Source organism: Tyto alba, unplaced genomic scaffold, assembly GCF_018691265.1.
Source record: "Tyto alba isolate M040663 unplaced genomic scaffold, T.alba_DEE_v4.0 Super-Scaffold_11, whole genome shotgun sequence".
Lineage (NCBI taxonomy): Eukaryota > Metazoa > Chordata > Aves > Strigiformes > Tytonidae > Tyto > Tyto alba.
The window spans coordinates 10,299,715-10,322,791 of NW_024881273.1; the positions used below are offsets into that span (position 1 = coordinate 10,299,715).

The following is a 23,077-nucleotide window of genomic DNA, read 5'->3' on the forward strand; positions in this document are numbered from 1 at the left end:
CGGGGGGGCCACGGAGCGGGCGGGGGGGGGGGGGGGGGAGCAACGGGCTCCGGCGGCCGCGGCGGGGCTCAGCTGACTGCGCGGGGGGGCGGGGCTAGAGGGGGCGGGGCACACGTCACTCCGCCCCCGCCCCGCCCCGCGCCGCAGCGCAGAGCCCGCCTGCCACCGCGGAATGCCCCCCCCCCCCCGCACCCAGCATCACCCCCCGTACCCAGCATCCCCCCACCCCGCACCCAGCATTCCCCCCCCCACTGCACCCAGTATCCCCCCCCCGCACCCAGCATCTCCTCACCCTACACCCAGCATCCCCCCACCCTACACCCAGCATCCCCCCGCACTGCACCCAGCATCACCACCCGCACCCAGCATCGCCCCGTGCACCCAGCATCCCCCCCCCTGCATCCAGCATCCCCTCCCCCCGCACCCAGCATCCCCCCATCCCACACCCAGCACCCCCCCACTGCACCCAGTATCCCCCCCCCCACTGCAGCCAGCATCCCCCCCCCCCCCCCCATGCCTAGCATCTCTCCGTGCCCCCCAGGACTCAGCTCTGCACCTCCGGGTTTATTTTGCCAGCGCTGAAGCAAAGCGCTGCATCCCCCCCCACTGCCATGGGGCTGTAGGAAACTTGCCTGCCCCCCCCCCCCACCGTGGGGTTGTGGGAAACCTGCGTGTCCCCCCTCCCCAAAGAGCTGCAGCACCTGCTTGGGGGTAAAGGCCCTGCCCAGGACAGCAGAGAGGGCAGTGGGGAGGGGTCCCTATGGTGTCTCAGGCTTATTTTCCAGCAAAATATCTTCCCCCACACCCCCCCCAGCCCCGGCAGGGGATGCAGACACCCGCACACCATGGGCACGGCTGGGGCTGTAAATCTTGGGGCAAAGGCTGCACTCGCCCGGCCCCTGGCCCCGCGGCTCCTCGCACCGGGGTGCCGCTGCAGGAGGGTGGCTTCTCCCCCAGGCTGGGGTGCGGGGTGCCCGCTGGGGCTGGGGGCTGCTGCGCTTGGCCCCGAGCTGGCTCCCGGGGCCGTGCCGAGGGGGTTGGAAAGTGTCTGTGCTCCCCCTTCCAAGCCTGGGCAGGGTGTGATGGGGGTGAAGAGGGAAAAATGGGAAAGGAGGTGGGAAACGGCACAATGCTAGTGCAGAGCCTGAGCAAAGGCAGAGTGATCCAGAGAAGGCTGTGCCCACAGGTATAGATAGATAGATAGATATATATATGTTTGTATGGCCATAGAAATGTTCACCCCATCGCTTAGAGACAAGGCAGGAACAGGGGGTGCCTGGTGACACAGGACAGCAAAGGGGCTTCTGGAGGGGTGGAGGGTGACGAGGGCCCGCGCTGCGCCCCGGCTGCACGGGTGCCCTGAGCAGCCCCAGGTCAGGCAAATGTGCGCCTCGATCCTTTGCTCTAAAACCTGTTCTCTTCGATGTTTCCTTAAAAATAAGCTGGAGTTGAGTTTGTCAGAGCTGCCGGACTCTCTGCCAACCACGGGCTATAAATACCAGCAGGCTATTTAAGAGCAAGATATTTATATTGATTTACCATCTCCTTGTCAATCTTCCCGGTGAGGCTGAGCATCGCTTGTCTGTAGGCAAAATTACAGCATGTGTATGGAGCCACAGGTGAGCCAGGACCCGTCTGCTGGTGGTCCCCGGGGTGTCCCCCCTCTCTGCCCTTAGGGACACTCAAAACCACAGCAGCCAGGTAGTTCTCCTGCATCCATAACATCTGGCAGAAAAAACTAAAGGAAGAGTGATGTTTGCTTCGTTTGAAAAAATCAGCAACCAAACCTTGGCCGTCCCAATCTGCAGGCTGCCTGGGCAAAGGCTGGGGCTGGAGGCCCTGGAGGTGAGTGCTGGGAGGGCAGGGACAGAAACGTCCTACGGGTGGTGGGGTGGAAAGAGAGCTGCTTGCGGGATGGATGCTTTGGCATTGCCTTCCTGACAGCAGAGGCTCGGCCCCATCAAACAAGGGGACCCCACGTCCTGACATCCAGCAGCCTGCTGGCTGCAGGGCTGGGTGAGGGCTGGAAGCTGGTTCCCACTCAAAGGCATTTACTGGGGTGCAAAATGCCTTGGGATGGTGGCTCCTCCAAGCAGGGACCACAGCCTGTTGGCCACAGGCCTTAGACCCTTGGAGACCCCCAGGAGCTTTCCCCTCCTCTGCAAGGGGCTCCGGGTGAGGAGCTGGAGCCACGCAGCCCAGACCCCCCCAGAACAGCCGAGCCACAGCCAGTGGGGTCCTGGTGCACGTGAGACACCATGCACAGGTAAGGGAAGGGGAGCAGCATTTCCTCACCCCCCTTTCCACCGTAGGGCTGGGAAGGAACATCTGGGTGGATGGGGAGAGGTAATAGCTGCTCCCCTCACTCCATCTTGTGCTGTTTTGATCCAAATGATGTGAATCGGGTATGGCTGGGCCCTGGGGGCTGGGACCTCTGTGTGAGCAGTGACTGTCGGCGTGGAACTTAGCCCTGCCTGAATAGCAGAGAGAGCTGGGAGGCAAGATGAGGGACTGGTCTCAGGGTCAAGAAATCCGAGGGAGCTGGATGAAGCTGGTTTTCCTGAAAGACAAGTTTGAGGATGTCTGTGGCACCCAGGGGTAGTTGATGTGGGATATGCTTTCCTGTGCAGCCCTGGGGCCACATCCTGATCCCTCCTTGCTGGTCCTTTCCTAAGGCGTCTGGGCTGGGAGGCTGTGGGCGTTTTCAACCCCAAAAGTTCAGTTAAAAACTGTCGAGATGCTGGAAATTTGTTTAACTGGGAGAAATGGAGATGACCCACAACCTCCTGAATCCTGGGGCTGGGGCTTTGGGGGGAAACACCAGCAGCTTCTGCTGACCTCTTTCCCCTCCTGGGCCCTCTCCGGGTGCATTTGGGAGCTCAGGGGCACCCACAGGGCAGCCATGGGAGAGCGTGAACCTAGCCCTGGGCCCTCTCTGATTCCCCTGGAGCTGCTGGCTCTCTCAAGCAGGGTCTCTGCAAAATTTTGAGAGCCCTGGGGCTCCTCTCCTCCAGAGCCCCAGCGAGGGGGAAACCTTCCAGGCTTCATCCCACTGGGGGATGCATCCATCATCAGGGGATGTGAAACAGGGAGGCCAGTTCCACCCCGCCCTCAGTGCCCACAGAGGCAAAGTGGTGACAACAAAGCCCAGTGACTAACCCCGGGGTAGGGAACATGTCCCAAGGGAAGATGTCTGCAGGGACAGGGAGGACACAGGTCACCAATTGCTTTCACCCCCATGAGCTGCCTGGGGCGAAGCTGCCCGGGGTTAATAACCTCCAAGTGTCCGGTGGTTTTGCTGGAGGCCGTGAGGGGTGATGGCTGAGCAGACTCTTGCTCTGGGTGCAAGCAAGGCTCAGGCTCCGTGCTGTGGGTTTTCCCACTGTCCCCAGCTGTTCATCATTGCTCAACCATATGGTTTTTTTTCCCTTTCCCAGGTGCAAATGCCAAAGCGGTGGCTGCAGTGACCCAGCGCCAGGCCTTGCATGATGCGATGCCCTGTCCCTGCCTGGGGTTTGGAAGCGGGGCAGAATCCACAGGTCAGAAAATCACTTTTCACCGTATCCCACAGCAAGGGGCAGATCCAGGGCTGCATCCTGGCCTGATCCACACCAGGAATAGCTGCCAGAGCCAAAGGGGATGAGACCATAGTTCCTGTGTTTATTGGTGTCCAGTGCCCATCAGTGTGGGACCCTCGGGAAGGCCGGGCAGCTGGCAGAGCCCCCAACCCCTCCTGGGTCCCCGCAGCAGCCTGCAAGCAGCTGGAGGTGCTGGGGAGGCATCGCCCGTGCCCGTGCCGTGCCCCGTGCCCGTACCGGTGCCAGTGCCAGTGTCCTGTGCCCATGCCTTGTCCCTGCAAACATGCCCCGTGCCCAGACCGGTGCCTGCTCCCATGTCCCAGGCCATGCTGGTGGCCCTGCCCGCATCCTGTGCTCATCCCAGCGCCCGTGCTGGTGCCAGTACCCCACGCGGGGGCCGGGGGCGGGCAGCCAGGCTGCCGCCCCCTCCCCAGGCTGCACCGGGCCGGCCCCAGCTCCCTGCCAACGCCTGGCTGGCAGCGACCAGTTATCCCAGTGCCGACCAGCAGAGGGGAATGATGATCCACACGAGGCCCCCTGCTCCACCCGTGCCCTCTGCAAGCCCCGGGGGCTTCGGTCCCCCGGCCCTGCCGGTCCCCTCTCTGCAGCAGGGCGGTCGCAGGCCGGGTGGGTGCTCACCCACGGGGGTGTGGGTGGGTGGGGGGTGACCGTCCCGGGCACACCCCAACCCCTGTGCTGGCTGCCACAGCCCCCTGGGGACTGGCTTGTGGTTTTTTGCAGGGTCCCAAGCTGCCCCCCAGCCAAGGACAGGCTTGGAGCTGCTCCTCTCCATACCCCTGCGCGGAGGCTGGTGCCCAGGCTGGGACTGGGGCTGGATGGTTTTGATCCTGCCCCGGCTCCAGTCCTGATTCAGCAAAAGCCTGGGTGGTGGCAGGCCTGATTCAGCAGTGCTTAATCACCTTGTTATCTCAGAGTGCTGCTCCAGCACAGCAAATCCCAGTGGAGTCTGTGGGACGGAGGGTACAACAACCCACGGGGCCCGTCCCCGGAGCCACGGGCATGGCACTGCTGCTCTGCCAGGCCAGGCAGAGCTGCCCTTGGCTTTATCAGCAGAAGGAAGTTTTACTGCTGCAATTATACAGCTGTTAATTGCATCAAGACCAGTTCCTGTGAAGGCGAGCAGCCCCCAGCGCAGGAGCAGGACACGTTCATGCCCTTGTTTGCCTGGTGCTTTTCCCTCCTGCCCAGCCATGGCTTGCTCAGATCCCATGCTGCAGCAGAGTCCCCGAAGAAGGACATGTCCAAGGCCTTAGAGGTGACCCCAGGTGGGTTTGCATGTGGCTGTCCTGCCTTGGATGGGGACCTGAGCTCAGCTGTGCTGGCTGTCAGGACCACTGGAGAGATGCATGCAGCTCTCCGTGCAAGGGACACCCTGAAACCCCCCGGCTGCCCCTCCTGCCCTTGAGCACCCCCAGGCTCTTCCCCCAAAGCGATCAGGTTTCCTGGTGATCCGACTGAGGTGGAAACAGATCCTTGTCCCAGGGTCAATGAGAGTGAAAGGAAAACTGCACTGATTGCTCCTTATGTCAAACAAAGGGAAATAAATATTTACTGGGCTGAAAGCTTTATCCTGGAACATACTCCTGTGTTCAGTGGTCGCAGGAATTCAGTATGTCCTGGAGGCGGTAAGCAATGGGGAACAGCCTGTTCTGGGTGCTCTGCAGGTGCATCAACCACCTTGGCTGCCCAGAGGTCAGATTTTACACCGTGGTAATGACTGCACGGAAAATCCAAGGGGAGCGAAGCAAGGGTGATCCTCCCTGCAGATACTGAATCCAGAGGGACCAGCTGAAGGGGCAGGGAGCTGAGCACACAGACCCTGCCAGGCTTGGTTTGACTTCTGTGAGCATAAAAATATCCCAAATAACCAACTATTTTTTGGTTTAAATGATCCCTCATGGTCGTGGATTGAGATCACCCAGGATCCCAGCGTGCTGGGTCCCTAGGAGGGCGAAGGGGAGGTTTGGAATACTTTGCTCATCACAGTGGACTTCTGTACCAGCCTCAGGCTTCATGCATGCTTTGAGGGCTTTGACGATTAAAGGACTATCTCGGATCACTGCTGCCATTGCCTCAGTCCCAGGCAGCTCCCTGAAACCATGAAAGCATTTATTCTCCTAGGCTGTATTCAGAGGGAAATCCATCATTTCGAAGCTAGGACAATTCAGCCAGCTCCAAGCAGATAAGCATTATTTCCAACTGTTTAGTGAGATGTAATTAGCTGGGATGATTAGACTTTATCACGGTGTAATTTTTGAAAACTCCCTATCTGCACAGTCTCTAACGGGAGGGATGTCTGTGCTGGGTCTGCTCGCAGCCCCAGCACGTGGGGCAGGCACGGGGCCGGGCTTGATAAACCTAACTGAGCATCACCTGCGGTGCAGGAGCTGCTGCGTTTGGTTTCCCTCTGCTCGGGGCTGCCAAGGGCTCCTGAACCCAGCGGGGCTCAGCTCCAGCCTCGGCAGCAGCGTCACCCGGAGCAGGTCCCTTTGCAGAGGGGTACGGGGAAGGAGACTGGGGTGATGCCCGAGCTGGCAGGCAGGAGCTGCTGCCAGTGGAGTGAGCCTGCCTTGCACACAGGCAGTGCAAAGGAGGCTGAATTTAAAGAGAGCAGTGGGGGGCTGTGCCTGCACCCCTTGTCCGGCTACAGCAGGACGGGCTCAGCGCTTGAGCAGGGCCAGGCTGGGCTTTGCCCCACGCTGCTCCCAGAAACTGGCAGCAGGAGAGGAAGGACAAACCATCCCCATCCCTGTCCCCAACCTCCTTGGGCACGCAGCAAGGCGGCAGGCAGGGAGGAAACCCTGAGCAGGACCGTGTCGGGGACAATCTCCTCTGCACGTGGCTATGTGGGAGCACATCGAGAAGTGCTCAACGTGATGCTGCTGCTGAGCTTTCAGCTTTCAAACGCCTCCTATCATGACAAAACCCTTCAGATAACTCCTTTACTTTCCCCCTCCCAAGCTTTTGCAGCTGAGCCCGTCTGCCACCGGCCAGCATGTGGCAAAAGCCCGGCGCTGTGTCACCGCACGGCGCTGGCTAACGGTGCTGGGATGTTGTGCTCACCTTCAGGTGGTTTGCTGAGCCCCAGAAATGTCTGTGTTACGGCCTCCAGTCTCTGTTGACATGCTATTTCTGCATGCCACAAATATAACCTTCCTGTTTGCAAATCAACAATATCAATGCTCTCTATTTTTTACTTTTAATTAGAGTTTGGTTTTTTTCATATAAGAAATATGTCAGTGGGCAAAAGAGACTGGTAATGGCTCAGTATGTAGTGCTCCAGTGCTTACGTGGATTGATTTTTCAAAAATAAGGGGTTTATACCACTTACTTGCTCTATTTAGCAGGACTGCGTGTGCACTGCCTAAATCATATTCCATACATTGCTTCTTTTAAAAGGACTGAAGCTTGTTTTCCAATAATGAAGTTATTACCATGGGTAGATATTCACTTTTTTTTTTTTTTGATTTGAGGGAGGTAGGTGCATTTTCCCTACCTTTTAAATACCATCATCCCACTAAGGCAGACTTTCAAATGAATTTAGAGCCATACTCCGCAGGGATCAGCACTGGGGAAAGTGTTTAAAAGCCTCCAGTGGAACAATTTTCTATTGGAAATGAGATTTCGCTGCAGCTAAATTTCCCACGAGAATCCCTTGATTTCAACACCATTTTGGCCAGGCAAACAAACTGCAAACAAGCCCGCTGCTAAAGGTAAAGCCTTCTTGCGGGGCACTGCAAAGAGAAAACCATAAATATTTTAGTTTTGAAACAATTTTTACTTTGAAATGACTTGCAGGGGTAAGAACCACGTTGAGATGGAAAGGGCTGACGCGTGGTGGGCACTCTCGGGGGTGACCCCAGTGACACCCCAGCCCCAGCCCGGCTCCCGTGGGTGCTGGGGCAGATGCAGGGTGACATCTGGACACCGGTTGATGTCCTGATGTTCTTTGGCCTCCTGTTGAGTGTTCGGCTGTAGGAGAGCCCGGCCTGGTGTGGGAGAGCCTGCATCCCTCCCCGCTCGGGAGGATGCTTGGCCCCAGGGTGGCAGCACCCTGGCACGGCGCAGGGTGGGGGAAGAAGCCCCCGGTCCCTCCCCGGGCTGTGCGATTTCATGGCAGGGCTGGTGGCAGCTGGCAGCGAGAGGTGTGAGCAGCCTCCCGTCCCCCTCCCCAGCCCGGCAGCCTGCGGCCGGCTGAGAAGAGCTATTTCAGGCAGGATAAACAGGATGCCTCGCTCCAAGGCTGGCCACCTCCACTCCTCCCTCCCACCGCCGGGTAAACAGTCCAGCCCAGGAAAAGACTCACGGCACAACCTCAGAGCCGTTTCCACGCGGGCTGGCCTGGATTTATCTGACTGCGCGGCTGAGCCGAGCTTTGCCCAGCCCAGCCCAGGTTTCCAGCGGCCTGGAAGCATCCGAGGACCGGAGCGATCCCAAGGCACGGAGCCGCCTCTGCAGCGGCTCCCCAGAGCCGCCCTGCAGCTGGGAACAGCCTGAACTTTCTGGCCACGCTGCCACGTCCTCCCCCTTCCTCCTCCTCTTCCTCCCTCGGTCCCACCCCAGCTGCTCGCTGCGCCCAGGGCTCTGGGAACGATGGAGGCCAGGCCTTTCCTCCGGCCGGATCCTGCCCAGGCAGCGCACGGAGGATCCTGCGAGGGCTGTTTCCGCCTGTTGCTCTCGGGAGAGGAGCTGTAGCAACAGCAGAGGAAGGAGGAGCTTTTCCACCGCTTCCTCCAGCTCCCCAGTTCCTTCCCTCCCTGGCCGAGCAGCCCCAGGCCTGGGAGCTCACCCGCCACCCAGCAGCACCCCAGGGATCCAGCCAGGCAATTTCCCGCCCCGGCGGAGTGCGTGCGAGGGGATTTTGCTGGATTTGGTGCCGCGTTGCTGGGTGTAGTATCCCACTTCGGGCTGTGCTCTCCAGCTCCCCAGTGATGCTGGTTGACTGGGGAGATGCCAGCCCCCTCCTGGCATCCCCCAACCCCAGGGGGAGAGTGGGGCCAAACAGCTCTTGGTCCAAAATCTACGGCTGGAGAGAGTTTTAAGGCAATTTGAGTTTTCCCATCCCAGTTCCCTGTACGATGAGGCTGGGGAGGGAGAGGGGCCTGCCTCCCCGCTCTGCCCCACGCCATCCCTTCACCTTGGCATTGAGGGGAGCTCAAGGTTGAGGCTGAGGAGGGCGTGAGGGCGCAGGTAGAGAAGGGAGGAGCGGGTGTTGCAATCGCCCCGTGAAGCAATGGCAGGAGCCGAGCTGGTTTGCCCGGCGCCAGCAGCGGCGGGAGCTGGCGTGGGTCCCCGCAGCGTGTGTGTGTGCGTGGGGGGCATTAACACCCCGATGAGCCGCTTTCCGCCACCCAGCGCACCCCGGGGTGGGGGGTGGGCAGCAGAACCGCTCTCCTTGGGCCTCCCCCATCCCCCAGCGAGCAAATTAGAGCGGCTAATTAGAAGGAGGGACACAGAGAGAGCCGCGGAGCCGGGGGCGGCGCGGGGGGAGTGGCCGGGGGAGGCCGGCGGGGCTGGGGCTGGGGCTGCCATGGGGCGCCGCGCTGCCTGACCGCCCCGGGCGCTGCCTTCCTCCCTCCTCCCTCCTCCTCCTCCTTCACCTCCTCCTCCTCCTCCTGCCGCCGCCCGCCCCGGCCCGGCTCCGCTCGCCATGGGAGATGTGGTCTCCACGCACCTGGACGAGGGTCGCCGCCAGCACATCGCGGGTGAGCTCCCGGCGCGCATCCCCCTTCTCCCCGCCGGACTCTCCCCATCCCCACTCTTCAATCCGGGTGGGGCCACCCCCCCACACCACCCCCCTCCGTGTTCCCGGGAGCCCCCTCGCCTGCTCTTCTTGCCCCCTCTCTCCCGGACTTTAAACTTTTTTTTTTTTTTTTTTTCCTTTTTCTTTTTCTTTCCACCACGTTGCAGTTTCCCTGTGTTTTTGCCTGTCCCCTTGGCTGGGCACAGCCCGGGGGCGGAGGGGGTGGGGGACACCCGAGGTGCCTGTCTGCCTCCCAAATGAAAGGCTGGGTTGTGCCAGGGCTGTTTGTGTTGGCTCCGGGGACCGGGGAGCGTGTTCATGCGCTGAGCTTCCCCGGGCTGTGGGGCGGGAAGAGGGGGAGCTGGGTTTGGAGAGATGCTGGCAAGCTGGGTCCTGTGCAGGGAAACCACTGTCAACATGGAGTTTGGGGCTGGACCGGCAGATGAACTTTCTCCCCCTTAGTAGTGCTGGGGGAAGCCCCCCACAAGAGCTCTGGGGTGGGGAGAAGGACTGGCTGCACCCCTGGGATGCTCCAGGCCTGTCCCAGCACCGACAGGACACCCCAGTCCCCCCCCCCCCGCCACCACTGTGGGATGGGGAAGGGTGACAATGTGGTTATTGAGAGCCCGGCTGTCCCGGGGCGTCTGCCCCCGGCGCGGGATGTCTGGTCAGTGCCGCCTGGGAACCGCTGACCGTGGGATTACGGCTTCTGCACAGGCACGGTTTTGTGCGAAGCAACGGCTGGGAGGGTGGCAGCGGGCGGGGGGGGGGAAGCGGCGGGCAGGGCTGCTAATTGGTGCCTGCAGTGACTTGCTTGACCCCTATAAGTGGGGTCACCCCTCCATCGGGGTGCTGTGCCCCCCCCCCCAACCCCCCGGGCTGCCTTGCGTCACTTGTGATTCGGGCGCTTCGCTCCCCGGGGCTCCTGAGCCGGCAGGACTTGACCTCCAAGCCCTTTTGTGCTCCGGCTTGGGTTTCAGCTCCCCAGGCTGAAAAACCCTCCTCTGTGCCGAGTTAAACACACACCACACCCCCCCCCCCCCCCATCCATGAGGCTGCACCTAGTCAGGTGGCGTGGAGGAGGGTGGCTTCGTGCTGGACCTTGTGGGAGAGCTCAAGGGCTGGGGGAGCTCTGGGTTTTGGATTCTGCCGTATCTTTCCTCCATCTCTGTCGTAAAGCCACAGGAGCAGCTCCAAAGTATTTTTTTTTTTTTTTTTTTTCCCAAGGGCTTTGGGGAAAAAGCTGCTGCGGGTCTGGCACTGATGCAGCAGCGTGGTACAGGTGCCGCGGTACCGGCGCACAGACTCTCAGCATACGGTGGAGCCCATCTGCCCTTGCCAGGCCCCGCCGTCCCGGGCCGGCTGGCAGGAATGCTTACGTGGTATGCGGCTCAGCAGGACGCCAGCAGGTTTGCGAGCTTTGAAGGAGAGATTGTAACCCGCTGTGGGGTTTTCGCGTTGCATAGTTAAAGCTCGGCGAGGCTGAGCCACGAGGCTGCGCCGGCAAAACACGGGGTCGAGTCTTGCTCTCGGCAGCACATTCAGGTCCAAAGCACATCCCCGATCTCCCTTTCACTTGCTGGTTCTCCGTACAGAGACCGCTCCCTGTTCAAACCCTGTGGTCTTAGAACTGAAGAGGCCGGGGAAGAATAACAAGGAAAAGTTCAGCTGGGATTCCTATGCAGGAACCTGTTTGTGCTGGGCCAGAAATGAGGTGTTTGCAGGGCCAGGCTGGGTGATGGCACCCTGGCAGGGGCCAAGCTGTTACACCGGCGGGTTTCAGCCCATGCTCAGGTGGGGCTGGGGGTGCAAATGATGTTTCATGCGGAAAACAGGATTCCTGTGAAATAGAATTATGGAGACTGGTACACGTCCTGTGCCATGCTGCGGCTCTGAAGGTTTGGGGAGAGTAGGGGGAACCCGCACCTGTACTGAGACACCTCCCTGGGAGAGACTGGAGCCCACTGGGTTCCCTAAGCACCTCTCTGCTTTCCACCCAGGCTCCTCGCTCGGTGAACAGCCCCCAGAGCTGGGAGGGGCCGTAACCCAACAGGCAAGGCACGACTTGCTGTCAGGCATGCAAAGCAACGCGGCGGGGAAAACTCCGGGTTTTCCTGCCTAGCTCGGTCTGTTCTCTGCTGCTGCTGCTCCCACCGGCGCCCAGCGAGGGATTCATCCCCTCTCCAAGCAACTTCTCCCAGTTGTCCTCTCAACTTGGGGGAGTTTGGAGGAGCTGCCCAGGCTGATGTGACCCCTAATTGCATCAGGGATGGGAGGTCTCTGGGCTTGGCAATGCTCCCTGTGGCTGCAGCCCCCTTACACCAGCAAAACTGTGCTGGCTGGGCACGCAGCAAACCCCAGGACTGTGGGGAGATGGTGAAGGCTTGGGCCAGATCCTTCCCCCCTGCTGGGAGCGGGGCTCTGAGCGTTGTAGGTGGGCCAGGGGCAGGTGGTGTTGGTGGCTCAGGACCAGGGTCTCTGGTGCTGCTGGGCCTGGACCGCTCTCCTGCTACCAGAACCGGCGAGCAGGCAGCATCCCCACCAGCACGGGGGCTGCCCCGGTGTGCTGGGGCTGACGAGGTGGCCCAGGGGCTGTGATTTACACCAGGGTGGTTTTCAGGCAGTGCTGCCTGCAGCTCCTGCCTCCCTTTCTTTGGGGTCTCTACGACCACAGCTGGGTCTGGAGAGCTGTGGTGATGGGGCAGCCAGTAAGCGCTTCCTTCTACCACCTTGCTTTGGACATGATCCTGGCTTGAGTCACCCAGCTTGTTTGTCAACACCTTTCGGCTGCCCTCCTCCCCCTCCTCCTCCTCTTCCTCCCAAACGTGGGTTGGGAGTTGCTCCTGACCAGCTCCGCGGGCTGGAGCAGCAACTGGCTCCTTCTCCTTGCACAAGGATGCCCAGCACGGGCACCATGGCCTGGGGACACAAGGGTGGAAGGCGTGAGGTGTCCTGCCAGGGCTCCTGGGAAAGCTGAGATGTCTCTGAGTGCCTTGGATTTTTGCATAGTGTTCCCTCCTGTCCAAGGCAATAGGTGCCCTCGAGAAGGGGATGGATGAAGCTCTTCCCTCATTCCAGAGTAACTCCTTCCCTAACACATCCCAGACCCATGGACCCCTTCTCCAGGGGGGTGAGGTGGAGTGTGGCTGGCAGGAGCTGGGGGGTTCTGGCCCATGAAGCTGGTGGTCCTGGGCACCCTGTGGGTAGGAGAGCCCAGGGGTGCGGCAGGAGCTGCCGGGTGCCTCTGTGACCAGAGGGATGGGGAGGTGGGCGGCAGCACAGGGAGGGTCCCTGGGAGCTCACACCTTGTTCTGGCAGCTCCAGGGAGTCATCAGCCCGTTAATTGCTGAAGAAACCAGCTGTTAATTTGGGGTGGGACTTCCTACAGACACCACCCCCACGCAATAGTGGCAGAGGTGACACCGAGCCTCGCCCTCTGTGCCGGACCCACAGCCTTGCCCCTCCACCGAGCCTTGTCAGGCATCAGTGGCTGCGTATCCCCCACGGAGCCGAGGAGCATCCTTCTGCCAGGAGGCTGGGTGCTGACGGGATGGGCTGGGGGGTCAGGTCTGGAGGTGCCTAGCAAATCTCAAAAAGCTCCTGGCTGTGGTGTGCTGCGAGGGGGGGAGGTTGGCAGCAGCGGGAAGAGGTTTGCCGTGGCTTCCTTAAGCGTGACACTCATTTCCTAGCTTTGGCCACAGATCAGCTCCAGCCAGCACGGGAGGCGGTGGCTGCTGGTGGTGGGCTCTGGGGTTGGTCTTGAGGCTGAAACCCTCACCCTGCCCTTGGTGGGGGAGCGACGCGGGGAGGCTCTGAGGGATCGGCGCTGCGATGTGCTGGAGATGTGGAGTGGTTTCTCGTAACGAAATGTGTGTCTTCTTTCATCGTGAAATAAATAACTCCCCTGGCATGTCAGGGCTGCCTGCCAGCGGGGAAGGGCTGGTTCTGGCAAGCTGGGGCTTACCTGCAGCCGTCATGTCGGGGCACGGGGCTCGCTCAGAGCCAGCGTGTTGGGGCAGGGGACAGCGCCGGCTGTGGGGGCCTCTTGTGCCGGTGGCCTTCCCACGTGGGCAGGAGGTGGGAGCCCTCCCAGCCCTGCTTGTGCTCAGCCCCAGGGCAGAGCTTGCCTTTCCTCCCCGGGGCGGGAGGGCTTGGGGGGGCTTTCGCTGCCTCCCCCAGCAAGGGCTTAGCCAAAGGCCTTGCCTTGAGCAAGCTGGGACACGCACGGAGGGCATCCCTGCTCTGCCTGGGAGCGGGAGGGCTGGGGACGAGAGGAGCAGAGCTGACGTCGCAGCTGAGAGCTCTCCTTGGGCCCTCGGATCAACCCAGGGGGACAAAAGCACCCCGTAGACCAGGACCCCCTGCCACTGCAGCATCAGACACCCCTAAACCCATTGCAGGGACTTAGCAAGGGAAACAGCCAAGAGTTGGGATTTCCCAAGCCTTTGCCTCCCTCCTGCCACCAAATCACTGCAGAGGCTGGCTCTGAGCCCAGGGAGGCTTGGCGCCTCTTGGCACACCCCCTGCCACCTCTATCCCACCCTCCTGGGGACCGACGAGCCCCGCAGCAGGTTGCAACAAGCCGTTGGCTCCCACCCCTGGCTCTGCCACAGCCACGGCATCGCCAGTCCGGCCCCACGCTGGGAACAGCAAAGGTCCCACGTGGGCAGGGGGACAGTCACGGAAACAGCCACCGAAAGAGCCCAGGGGTGAGGTGTGCAGACAGTCCTGGTCCGTGGGGATGCAGTGGGTGGTGGGGCCCACGGACAGACCCTGCCGCCGGCCTCATGGGCAGGAGCCTGGTCCCAGCCCCTGGGGAAGGAGCAGCGTCAGACCCACCCGTCCCATTCCCATCCCACTTACGGCATCCTGCAACCAGGCTGTATTTCATAACCCAGCCGGCTGCTGCCCTGCCCTTACTCCCCATGAGCGGGGAGCTGGGGGGGGAAGCTGGAAAGCTGTCTGCTGGCAGGATGGGGCTCTTGCCTCCCACACCGCCAAGACCCTGGGCTCCGCATGTCTCGGAGCTTTTTGGCAGGCAGAAGGGCTGGAGGGCTCCAGGGATGCGTGTCCCTGGGCGCTTGCCGGGGTGAGGTTTGAAGGCAGGAGAGCACCAGCTCTCCAGCACGAGGCTGAGCACTTGCTTTAGGTCTGGTCCCACCACCCACTTTGGAGAAGGTGTCACCACCCCGCACCCTTGGGCTGCTGCCCCCTGAGCCCGGCCGGTGCCCAGCTGTGAGATCCCCAAGCAGCAGTTGTGTGTCCCCCTCCCCAGCCCCTGGCTGGCCCCTGAGCCTTGCCCTGTGCCAGGATGTGCCGGCACCAGCTCTACAGAGAACCTGGTGCCAGGGGGCCAGGAGGGGAGGAAGGGGCAGAGCAGAGCTGCTCCTTGCAAGCAGACTTCCTCACAGCCTCTTGGACCGGAATGGGAGGAAGGACTGAAACTCCACCTTTTTCCCCTTTTCAGAGGGAAAGGGCAGCAGCATTCGGCACAGTTCCCCATGATAGAGCATAGTGCCCTTCTCCATGCCCTCCTGCCCTTCCCTGGCAGGGATCTGTCCCTGCCTGCAGCTGGGCTCCCAGGCTCGCTCTGGGGGGCTTGGACCCCTCCACTGTGGGACTCAGCAGGGTGGGATGTCCCCAGCAGCAGGGATGGATGGGACACCCTGTGCTGGAGCTGGCAGGGGACCTGGGGCAGGACCTCGCTCCCCTCCTGCTACACGGGTGGCTCCTGGGGCATGGGATGCTTATCCTGGCTCCTTTCCTCTGCCAGCTCTTGCTCAGCGCTAGGCGTGACCTTCCCTGGGGGGGTTTCCCTACATTGAAGGGATGTGCCCCAAAGCTGGGGTGACCTCAGTGCTGCTGCGTGGGGCAGGAGAGCAGGGCTGCCAGCTCCCGGGCACCCAAAGCAGCGGTGGCTCAGCCGTGGGAAGCATCCTGAGCACCATCCTCTGCTCCCAACACCTGCAGAGCATCACCTGAGACCAGAACAGAGCCTTGCCTTGGGAACAACCCCACAGTGGGGCCATCTCTGCTTTGGGAACATCCCTGCCTCACCTCTGCCTCGGAGCCGCTTTGCCCTGCCGGCTGCTGCCCACCCTCCTGCAGTGAGGAAGGTGATGGTGATGCTCCGTGCCACCGGGCCCTGGCTGCAAGCCCCACGGGGCAGGTGCCCACCAGCCCGGGCTGTCCACGGTTCACCAGGGGCTGTGGTGCTTCTGGAATGTCCTTAGCTGTGGGAGACACTGAGCCTGTGGCCGCTCTCGGCTGGGGCATTGCCCTCCGTGGGGAGGAGGGGGCATGGTGTGGGGCAGGCACTGTGGGGCCCCTTCTGTCCTGCCCTGGCCTCGGGGAGGAGCTGGGCACAGGAACCCCCCCAGCAGCAGGGGCTGCAGCAGAGCCCAGAACAGGCTCAGGGCTGTTTTGTTCAAATACCTCTTGGTTGTTGTTTTTTTGGGGGTTTTTTGTTTGGTTTCTTTTTTTTGTTTTTTTTTGTTTTTTTTTTTTTGGATGTACATAAAAGTCTTTGTTTGGTCTCCTCCTGTGGTGCTGGATTGGGTTTCCCGCTGGCACGGGCCAGCTCGGCGGAGGGAGAGCGTGCCAGGTTCAGCTCCTCTTCCTGAGGCTGAGCACGGGGAGGGGCACAAGGGGACGGGCTGCTTGTGCCCTGCCAAACCCAGAAACATTTGCTGGGACATCCCGGAGCAAGGAGCACTCACCCCTGCCGTCCCCAGCGCATGAGAGACCCAGAGATGCCCAACCTGGATCTGTCCCCTTTGCCTTGGGAACCCCCCTGGTCCCGCAGCTCCCGGGTGTCGCAGGGCCCCGTGTGGGTGCCCAGAGGCCGCTGCTGCCGCCGCCCCACCCGTGGTGGGGGTTGCGCCACACTGGAGTGGGTGCGATGCTGCTGGGCTGGTGCTGGTGGGTGCGCGGGGCCTTATCTGGGGAGCGGTGATGCTGGGTCCCACCCTGCTGCGGGGCAGCACCCACCGTAGGGTGAGCACCAAAAGGGTTGGCAGCTCTCCTCCAGCCTGGCGGGACCCTGGGGGACAAGGAACTTGTGGGGGGTGGTGGGATTGCAGCCGGGATGAGGGCGGTGGGCCCTGGTCTAGCGCAGGGTTTGGGGGTGGTACCCAACTTGGGCCAAGCTGCACCACAGGGATGCTTCATCTCCCCACAGCCACCTCCCTGCCCGTGGGACGTATCCTGACTGTCCTGTGAGGTGCAATCACCTCTTCTGGTGGGCTTGAACGTGGCGGCACTTTGGGCTGGGGTGGGTTTAGCCCAGCTGGGGTGACTGTGTGGGCACCTGCACCCCGTGGTTTCGGAGCATCACCCCCGAAGGCAAGGCTGCTCAAAGGGGAAGGAACAGGGCAGGAGGCTCTTACCTGCATCAGGCAGGATGGAGTGGGCAGGAGGGGATCTCCTCCAGCCCCTACCCCTCAGGAGCTGTTTGGGCAGGGCGGTTCAGGGCAGACATCTCGCGCTGGGCTCAGTCCAGCCCCAACCAGCTTCTCTGGAGATATTCAAAGGCCCCGAACTCTATTTGTTATTCACATGCACATTCCTCGCACGCAGCCCCGCAGCAGCCTTGTTCCCAGGGAGCAGCGGGAGACCGGCATGCACGCCGCGGGAAAACACCCACCGGCACGTAGCCGGACACTAATCCCTCGTCTGCTGGGCTGGATGCGGCCCTGAGCCGCGGGAGCGGGGCTGGTGCAGGGGGCTGAGTCCAGCTTCGTGGCTGGGATTGGGGAGCAGCGGGTGAAGGCTGTCCGAAGCGCCGTTGAGAGCGCTTGTCAGGGTTTTTTGGTTGTTTCTAGGCTGAGGAGCCACTGCTAAATGTGCTGCTTTGTTTTTGGCCCAGTGGATTTTGTGGTCTGCTTTAGATCTTCCCGCAGCCGTGCCGGGCATGGCTCTGCTTCGGCAGGTTTGTTTGCTCTGGGCTGGGAGGGGAGCGGCATTGTGCAAGCGCCGTGGCTGGGCGCGGTGCCGGGAGACAGTGTGGGTGCTGCCACGGTGGGGACAGACCCCCCCCAGGAACATCTCCGGGGACATCCCTGGGGACACGGGGTGCTGCCAGCAGTTGGGATGGGGGGGGATGCCGCAGGGCGCTGGTGAAGGCTGCACCTTGCAGGCGGCGAAGCAGAGAGCCATGTCCCCGACGGGTGCCCCAGCCCTGAGCTGGCACTACGGGCGCTTCTGACTCATCCGGGGGCAGAGCCGTGCGCGGCAAAGGCAGGACGAGAGACGACGAACCGGTTCAGGCCTGGGCCCATCTGGTTTCTCCTCTGAGGCTCTGCTGCCTCATCCCTTCCTGCTGCTCAGCCCCCATCCTGCCCACCCTTCCCCACAACGGCGTGAGTCAGAGGGCAGCCGGCTGCTCGGCCCATCCCCAGCGCTGCCGGCTGCAGAGCAGCACGGGGCTGCTGCTGAGGGGGTGGCAGGATGTGTCCCCTTTCCACCTGGACCGTGCCTCTGAGCTGATTTGTAGCTGAAAACGTCCCCGATGGATTTTGGAGTAGTGCTGGAGCCAGGCGGTGATCCCTGTCCTGCCGGGTCCCCTGGTGCTGAGCTGTGCCCTGGGTGCAGGCAGCAGTGGAGCGCACCAAGAGCACTGGGAGCATCCTCTGCTCTCAGTCTCTTCCAGATATGCTCAGTCTAAATCCCAATAGTGGCCTGGAGCAGAAACGCCCCAGGTGGGTTTTAGGTGGGTTTGTGTGAAGGGTGCATTTGGGTGCAGGGAGGTATGAGGGGAAACTCTCCCTGGTCTTTGCTCTCCCCTCCCAATTTGTTTTTCCCTGTTTCAGTTTCTCCTGGTCTGTGTGAGAGGGGAAAATATGAAGTGCTACCAGGCCAGCCCCTGGGTTTTGCTTTTATGAGGAACAAACCCTCTTTCAGCTCCTTTTCTGCCACCGTGTCCTTCTGGGTGGGGCGTCAGCGCCTGACCCCCCAGCCCATCATCGCCCTGGGAGGGATGCTCAGGGGATGCTCAGCCAGGCTGAGTCAGGCCCATATGAAGGAGTTTGTGTTTCTGGGTGGAAATGAACTCAGATTCATATTCCCGAAACCTTAAACTGCTGGCTGGGGCTTAACCCTTTGGGTGCAGCCGCGGGATGCTCGCCCGGCTCCCTGCAGGGCAATGGAGCGGCTCGTGGGTCTGCTCGGTGCTCCGTCGGCAGTGGCACCTCTTGCACCGACCCTTCTGCTGGTTCTCGCTGCGTTGCTGACGCTCAGCCTGCCCGGGGCCCTCGCGGGCTCTCACGCTGCCTCTCCTAAATCTCATAGGGACGAGCCGGCGGGCAGAGGGGTGGCACGGCTGCGGGGCCATTCCTGGCTCAGCAGCTGCAGGTGGTGCTCAGGGCTCGTAGGGTGCTGCCGGTTTGAGGTTTGGCTCAGCACCCCTACCCCTGCCATGCTGTGCACCCCATCCACGCGTGCACCCTGCCCTCCCCATGCTGTGCACCCTGTTCCTGCCGTGCTGTGCGCCCCATCCCCGGCGCGCTGGGCCCCCTCGGCGGGGGATGCCCAGACACACTGCATAATGCCAAAATTTGGGGCACATAAGGGCTGAGGAGCCACGAGCAAACCCCCCGTGGGGCTGCGTTTGGTTCAGGCAGTGGTGTGGGGGTTGCTGGAGCAGGCCCCGCTGTGAGGGATGACATGGGCACCCTTCGCCCAGCCGGTGGCATCAACCACCCTGAGGTGGTTGTCCTCGGTTTCCCTTGCTGGAATAGCCACCCTCATTGTCCTCCCAGGTCACTGGGAAGAACTGGAGCAAGCGGGATGCAAGGGGCAGGGGGTCAGGGCGGGAGAGTCCCGTGGGTGACTCTCTGGGTGGTGTGTGCACTGCGGTGCCCGTCCTCCTGGCTCCCTGCCCGCAGGCAGGGTGAGGGCAGGGAGCAGGCAGGGAGCAGGGAGCAGGCAGGGTGAAGGCAGGGTGAAGGCAGGGAGCAGGCAGGGTGCCGGCAGGGTGCAGGCAGGGTGCAGGCAGGGTGCAGGCAGGGAGCAGGCAGGGTGCAGGCTGGGTGCAGGCAGGGTGCAGGCTGGGTGCCGGCAGCTCCACTCCCTGCCTTGCACACTGGGCAAGGGCACTGGCCCACTGGGGACAGCTGGGGATGCCGTGGGGCTGTCCCAGCGAGCAGAGCCCCCCTGCCTGCACCTAGGTGAGGAGGAACCCTTTTGGTTTTGCTGCCTTTATTTGGGTGGAAATCACCTTCCATCCGTTCTCACCTCCCCGAGGTGTGAGCTGGTGGCACTGTGTGTCAGCCCGTGGATGTCCCTGTCAGTGCCACCACTTCTGGGGCTGCCGGGAGCCTGTGTTCCCCCCAGCAACCGGCTCACACTTGCTAATCATTTACTGGCTGAATTAGTGATTAACTCCTTGCCCAGCAGCCTTGGCAAGCCTGGCCAGGCCAGCACACGCTGCTCGCAGGTCCTGCGGGCCATTGCCACCACGGCATGGGCCATCGCCACCGTGGCACAGAGGGACCTTCACGGGGGTAGGGACACCCAGCAAAGGGAGGTGATGGCACGGCCCCCCCGGGTGCCCGCTCCTCCATTGCTCTGCAAACACATCCCCGTGCCGTCACCCCCTTGCTGAGCTGGCAGTGAGGGGACACGGGACGCCTGCATGGAGGCGGGGGGGGGCCGGGGCTTTCCTGCGGCCCCACTGAGTCAGGCTGTCCCGTGGGGGCTGGGGAAATGAGCCAGGCAAGTTTTCATCACGAGTGTGGGGGCCACGGCTCAGCCAGCCCAGGGGCTTTGCTTCAATGAGCTTGTTTGTCCCTTTTTTTTTTTTTTTTTTTTTTTTTCTTTTTTTTTTCTGAACCAGGGGGAAAATTCAGTGAGGCGTCCCTGCGGCATCCCACAAGGGCTTTGGGCAGCCTGCTCCCACTCATCCCAGCTACACAAACCCAGGGGGGCTTCTGGTTGGTTTTTCAGAAGCACGCTCCCCCCTGCCTCCCAAAGTACATTTAAGTAGTAGCAGAGGGATGACACGGTCTCTGGTGGGTGTGTCTGCTGTGAGGGACGTGGGGCTTTGGGCTTGCAAAACGGGATGTGGGCTGAAGGGAGGTTGCAGATGACTGTTCCCGCTCGGATTTGTCAGACACTGGCCTCCAGCCTCTGGGGGGGGGGGGGTTGTGCGTGTGTGAGTGTGCACGGGTGTGCGTGGGGGTGTGCATGTTCATGTCTGTGTGCGTGGGGGGTGTTCACGTTTGTGCGTGGATACCTGTGCTGCTCCAAGCAGGAGCCACGCAGCCACACCGCACCCGGTGCCTGCTGTGTCGTGTCGTGTTCCCCCCCACACCCCACGCACCCCGGGGGGGGTGAATTTGGGAGAGCCCCAGCCCCTTGGGTACAGCCAGGGTGCTCCCCCTTGGCTGTTTATGCTTGCTGCCACCCCACACAGCACTGGGGGCCCCGTTCCCTGTCCCTGGGGGGACCATGGGGGGGGGGGGGCCATGCCCTGGGGGGCAGCCAGGCCAGCCCGGAGGGAGTGAGGGAGCAGGAGGCAGCTCTGCGTCCCCAAAGGCACAGCTGCCAGGACCTTGGCCTGGCTCCTGCTGGGGTGCAGAGGGGTGAAGGCTGTTTTGGGTGCAGAGGAGCTCTGCACCCTCCCCCTATTTCCCCCCCCCCCCCCCTTTAAGCTTTAACCCTTTGCTGCCCACCCAAGATCCTGCCGCATCAGGAAAGGGGAAAGGACATCTCCAACCTCAGCTTGTTGGGTACCTTTGAAGGGGCCCAGGGGTGATGCTCATCCGAAGAGCAGCTTTGCTGAGCATCCCCAGCGGAGCCTGCCCGGCGGCGTGCAGCTCAGCCCTGTGCTGGGGGAGGCTGAGCTGGTCCCCAGCCCCACTGGGGGGAGCTGAGCCACGTCCCTGTCCCTGCCGGGCTCTGTCCCGCCTGGGATGTGCCGTGATGCTGCAGCAGCTCTGATCCTGCAGCTACCTCCACGGGTCATGGATGCACCCTCTTCTCCATCCTCTGTGAGTGAGAAGGGGGCCGCTGTTGGGTGGGAGCCAAGCAAACTGTGCAGCAAAACCTGTGCAGGATCTGACCTCCCCGTTGCCAGATCCGCTGAGTCTGCCGGCCACGGCCTGGGCTATTTAAAGCATCACTCTCATTTTCACATGATTTCGAGGGTAGTGAGGGAAATGAGCTCTGGCCACACACTCATGCTGGCAGGGCTCTCTGCAAGCCAGGAGCTGCCAGGACGGTGTGTCTGGATCCCTGCTCTCCCCACCACGGTGAAATGAACAGCAGGCAGCAAATACAGGCAGCTGGAGGGAAGGATATGGTCAAGGTGTCCATGCTGTTCTCTGGGTGATAAGGTCTCTGGGCTAGACCTGGAGCTCATGGCTTGTTTCTTCCCCTTGGCTTTGCTCTAAGAGATGCCAGAGCTGGGGCTGGCCCTGGTCATCTGGGAGGTCAGGATAAGAGCTGACTTCTGCCTTGGGATGTGGATGTGTGGGGCTGCTGATGGTGCTGGAGATGCTTCTAAGGGCAGGACCCAGCCAGCCCAGGCTGCTGGACCAGCTTGGGCAGCTTGCGGCAGCTTTTGGAGTCCTTCTGCGGGTGAGATCCACCTCCTGCCCTGGTTCAAAGGGACTAAAACTGGACCAGGGCTGCTCTGGCCGGGCTGTGACCTCTGAATACACGAGGGCTGCACGCGCCTTTGGGGCTGCACCGCGCATCGCTGGTGGCACCGGCTGCTCCGGTGCTGTTGCCTTCCCGCCTGGCCCGTGCCGTTGTGCCAGCGCTGCTTTGGGCTCGGTGACAGCGGCGGTGGCGTGGTGGGTCGGGGTGGGGGTGGGCAGGAGCTTGGAGCCACCTCTCCCGGCCAGTTTCGCCGAGATGAGCCTCAGGCTCCGCAGTCCTCAGGTGTCATCCGGGACAAGGGCAAACCTGTGCTGCCCGTTTCGTGCCCCTGCCAGGGTGTCCTCACGGGAGCTGCTTGCCCTGCCGTGCCCGCTGTGGCGGTGCTGGCTGGGGAGGTGATGGGGAGGGTGCGTGGGTCCCTGGGGACCGGGCAGGGAGGGCTGGAGGGTGGCGGGGGGTGCGGAGCTGATGTGGCATAGCGGGACCCTTCTCTTTGCTCCCCGCATCCCACCCAGCCCCAGCCTGGCCTCGGGGGTTTTACCCGGGTGCTGGGATACCCGGAGCCCTTTCTCTGCCCTCCCTGTGCAAAGCCGGCCGCTGCTGAGCCCCTTTATCTCCTCCTGCAGCCGCCACGTGCGGCTTAGTCATGGGGACGGCTGCGGAGGGAAGGAGGGGAACCCGGAGGCCGAGGAACAGATGAAGTCTGTGGTCAGAGGTGCTGGTGCTGGGGCTCGTGCTGAGCCAGGCATTGGTGGGTGCTGCTGGCACCCGTCTGCAATCACAAAGCTGGTGGCTTCACCCTGCCCTTGCCAGAAACCAGAGGGACGTGCCGGAGCCTGTGCCAGCCCAGCAACCCTGGCTGCCTGGGGACTGGTGCCTCTGCACGGTGCTGTTTGCAGAGGGTGGGGCTCGGTGTGACAGGGACTGGGGTGGTGGCACCCGGCGCAGCGGGAGGGTGGCGGTGCCGGGAGCTCAGTGGTCCCAAAACAAACACCAGGCCTGGGAAAAGCACCGTCTGTAGGTGGCTGGGGACACCCAGCACCACCCTGTGAAGTCCCTGCGGGTGCACCCAGCTTGCCGAAGCGCTTTGCTGTGGGTGTCTGAGCCCCCACCCAGGACGGGGCAGTGGCTG

The 23,077-nt window shown here is 62.1% G+C and overlaps 1 protein-coding gene across 1 annotated transcript in view; it reads left to right on the forward strand.

The window, feature by feature from the left end:
* The first annotated feature begins 9,085 nt into the window (after positions 1-9,085).
* NIBAN2 (niban apoptosis regulator 2) overlaps positions 9,086-23,077 on the forward strand; it is a 30,377-nt gene continuing 16,385 nt past the window's right edge. The window contains exon 1 of the mRNA XM_032999561.2: positions 9,086-9,304. Within this exon, the coding sequence (XP_032855452.2) occupies positions 9,250-9,304 (55 nt within the window). The 5' untranslated portion in view covers positions 9,086-9,249. The remainder of the gene's footprint in view (positions 9,305-23,077) is intronic.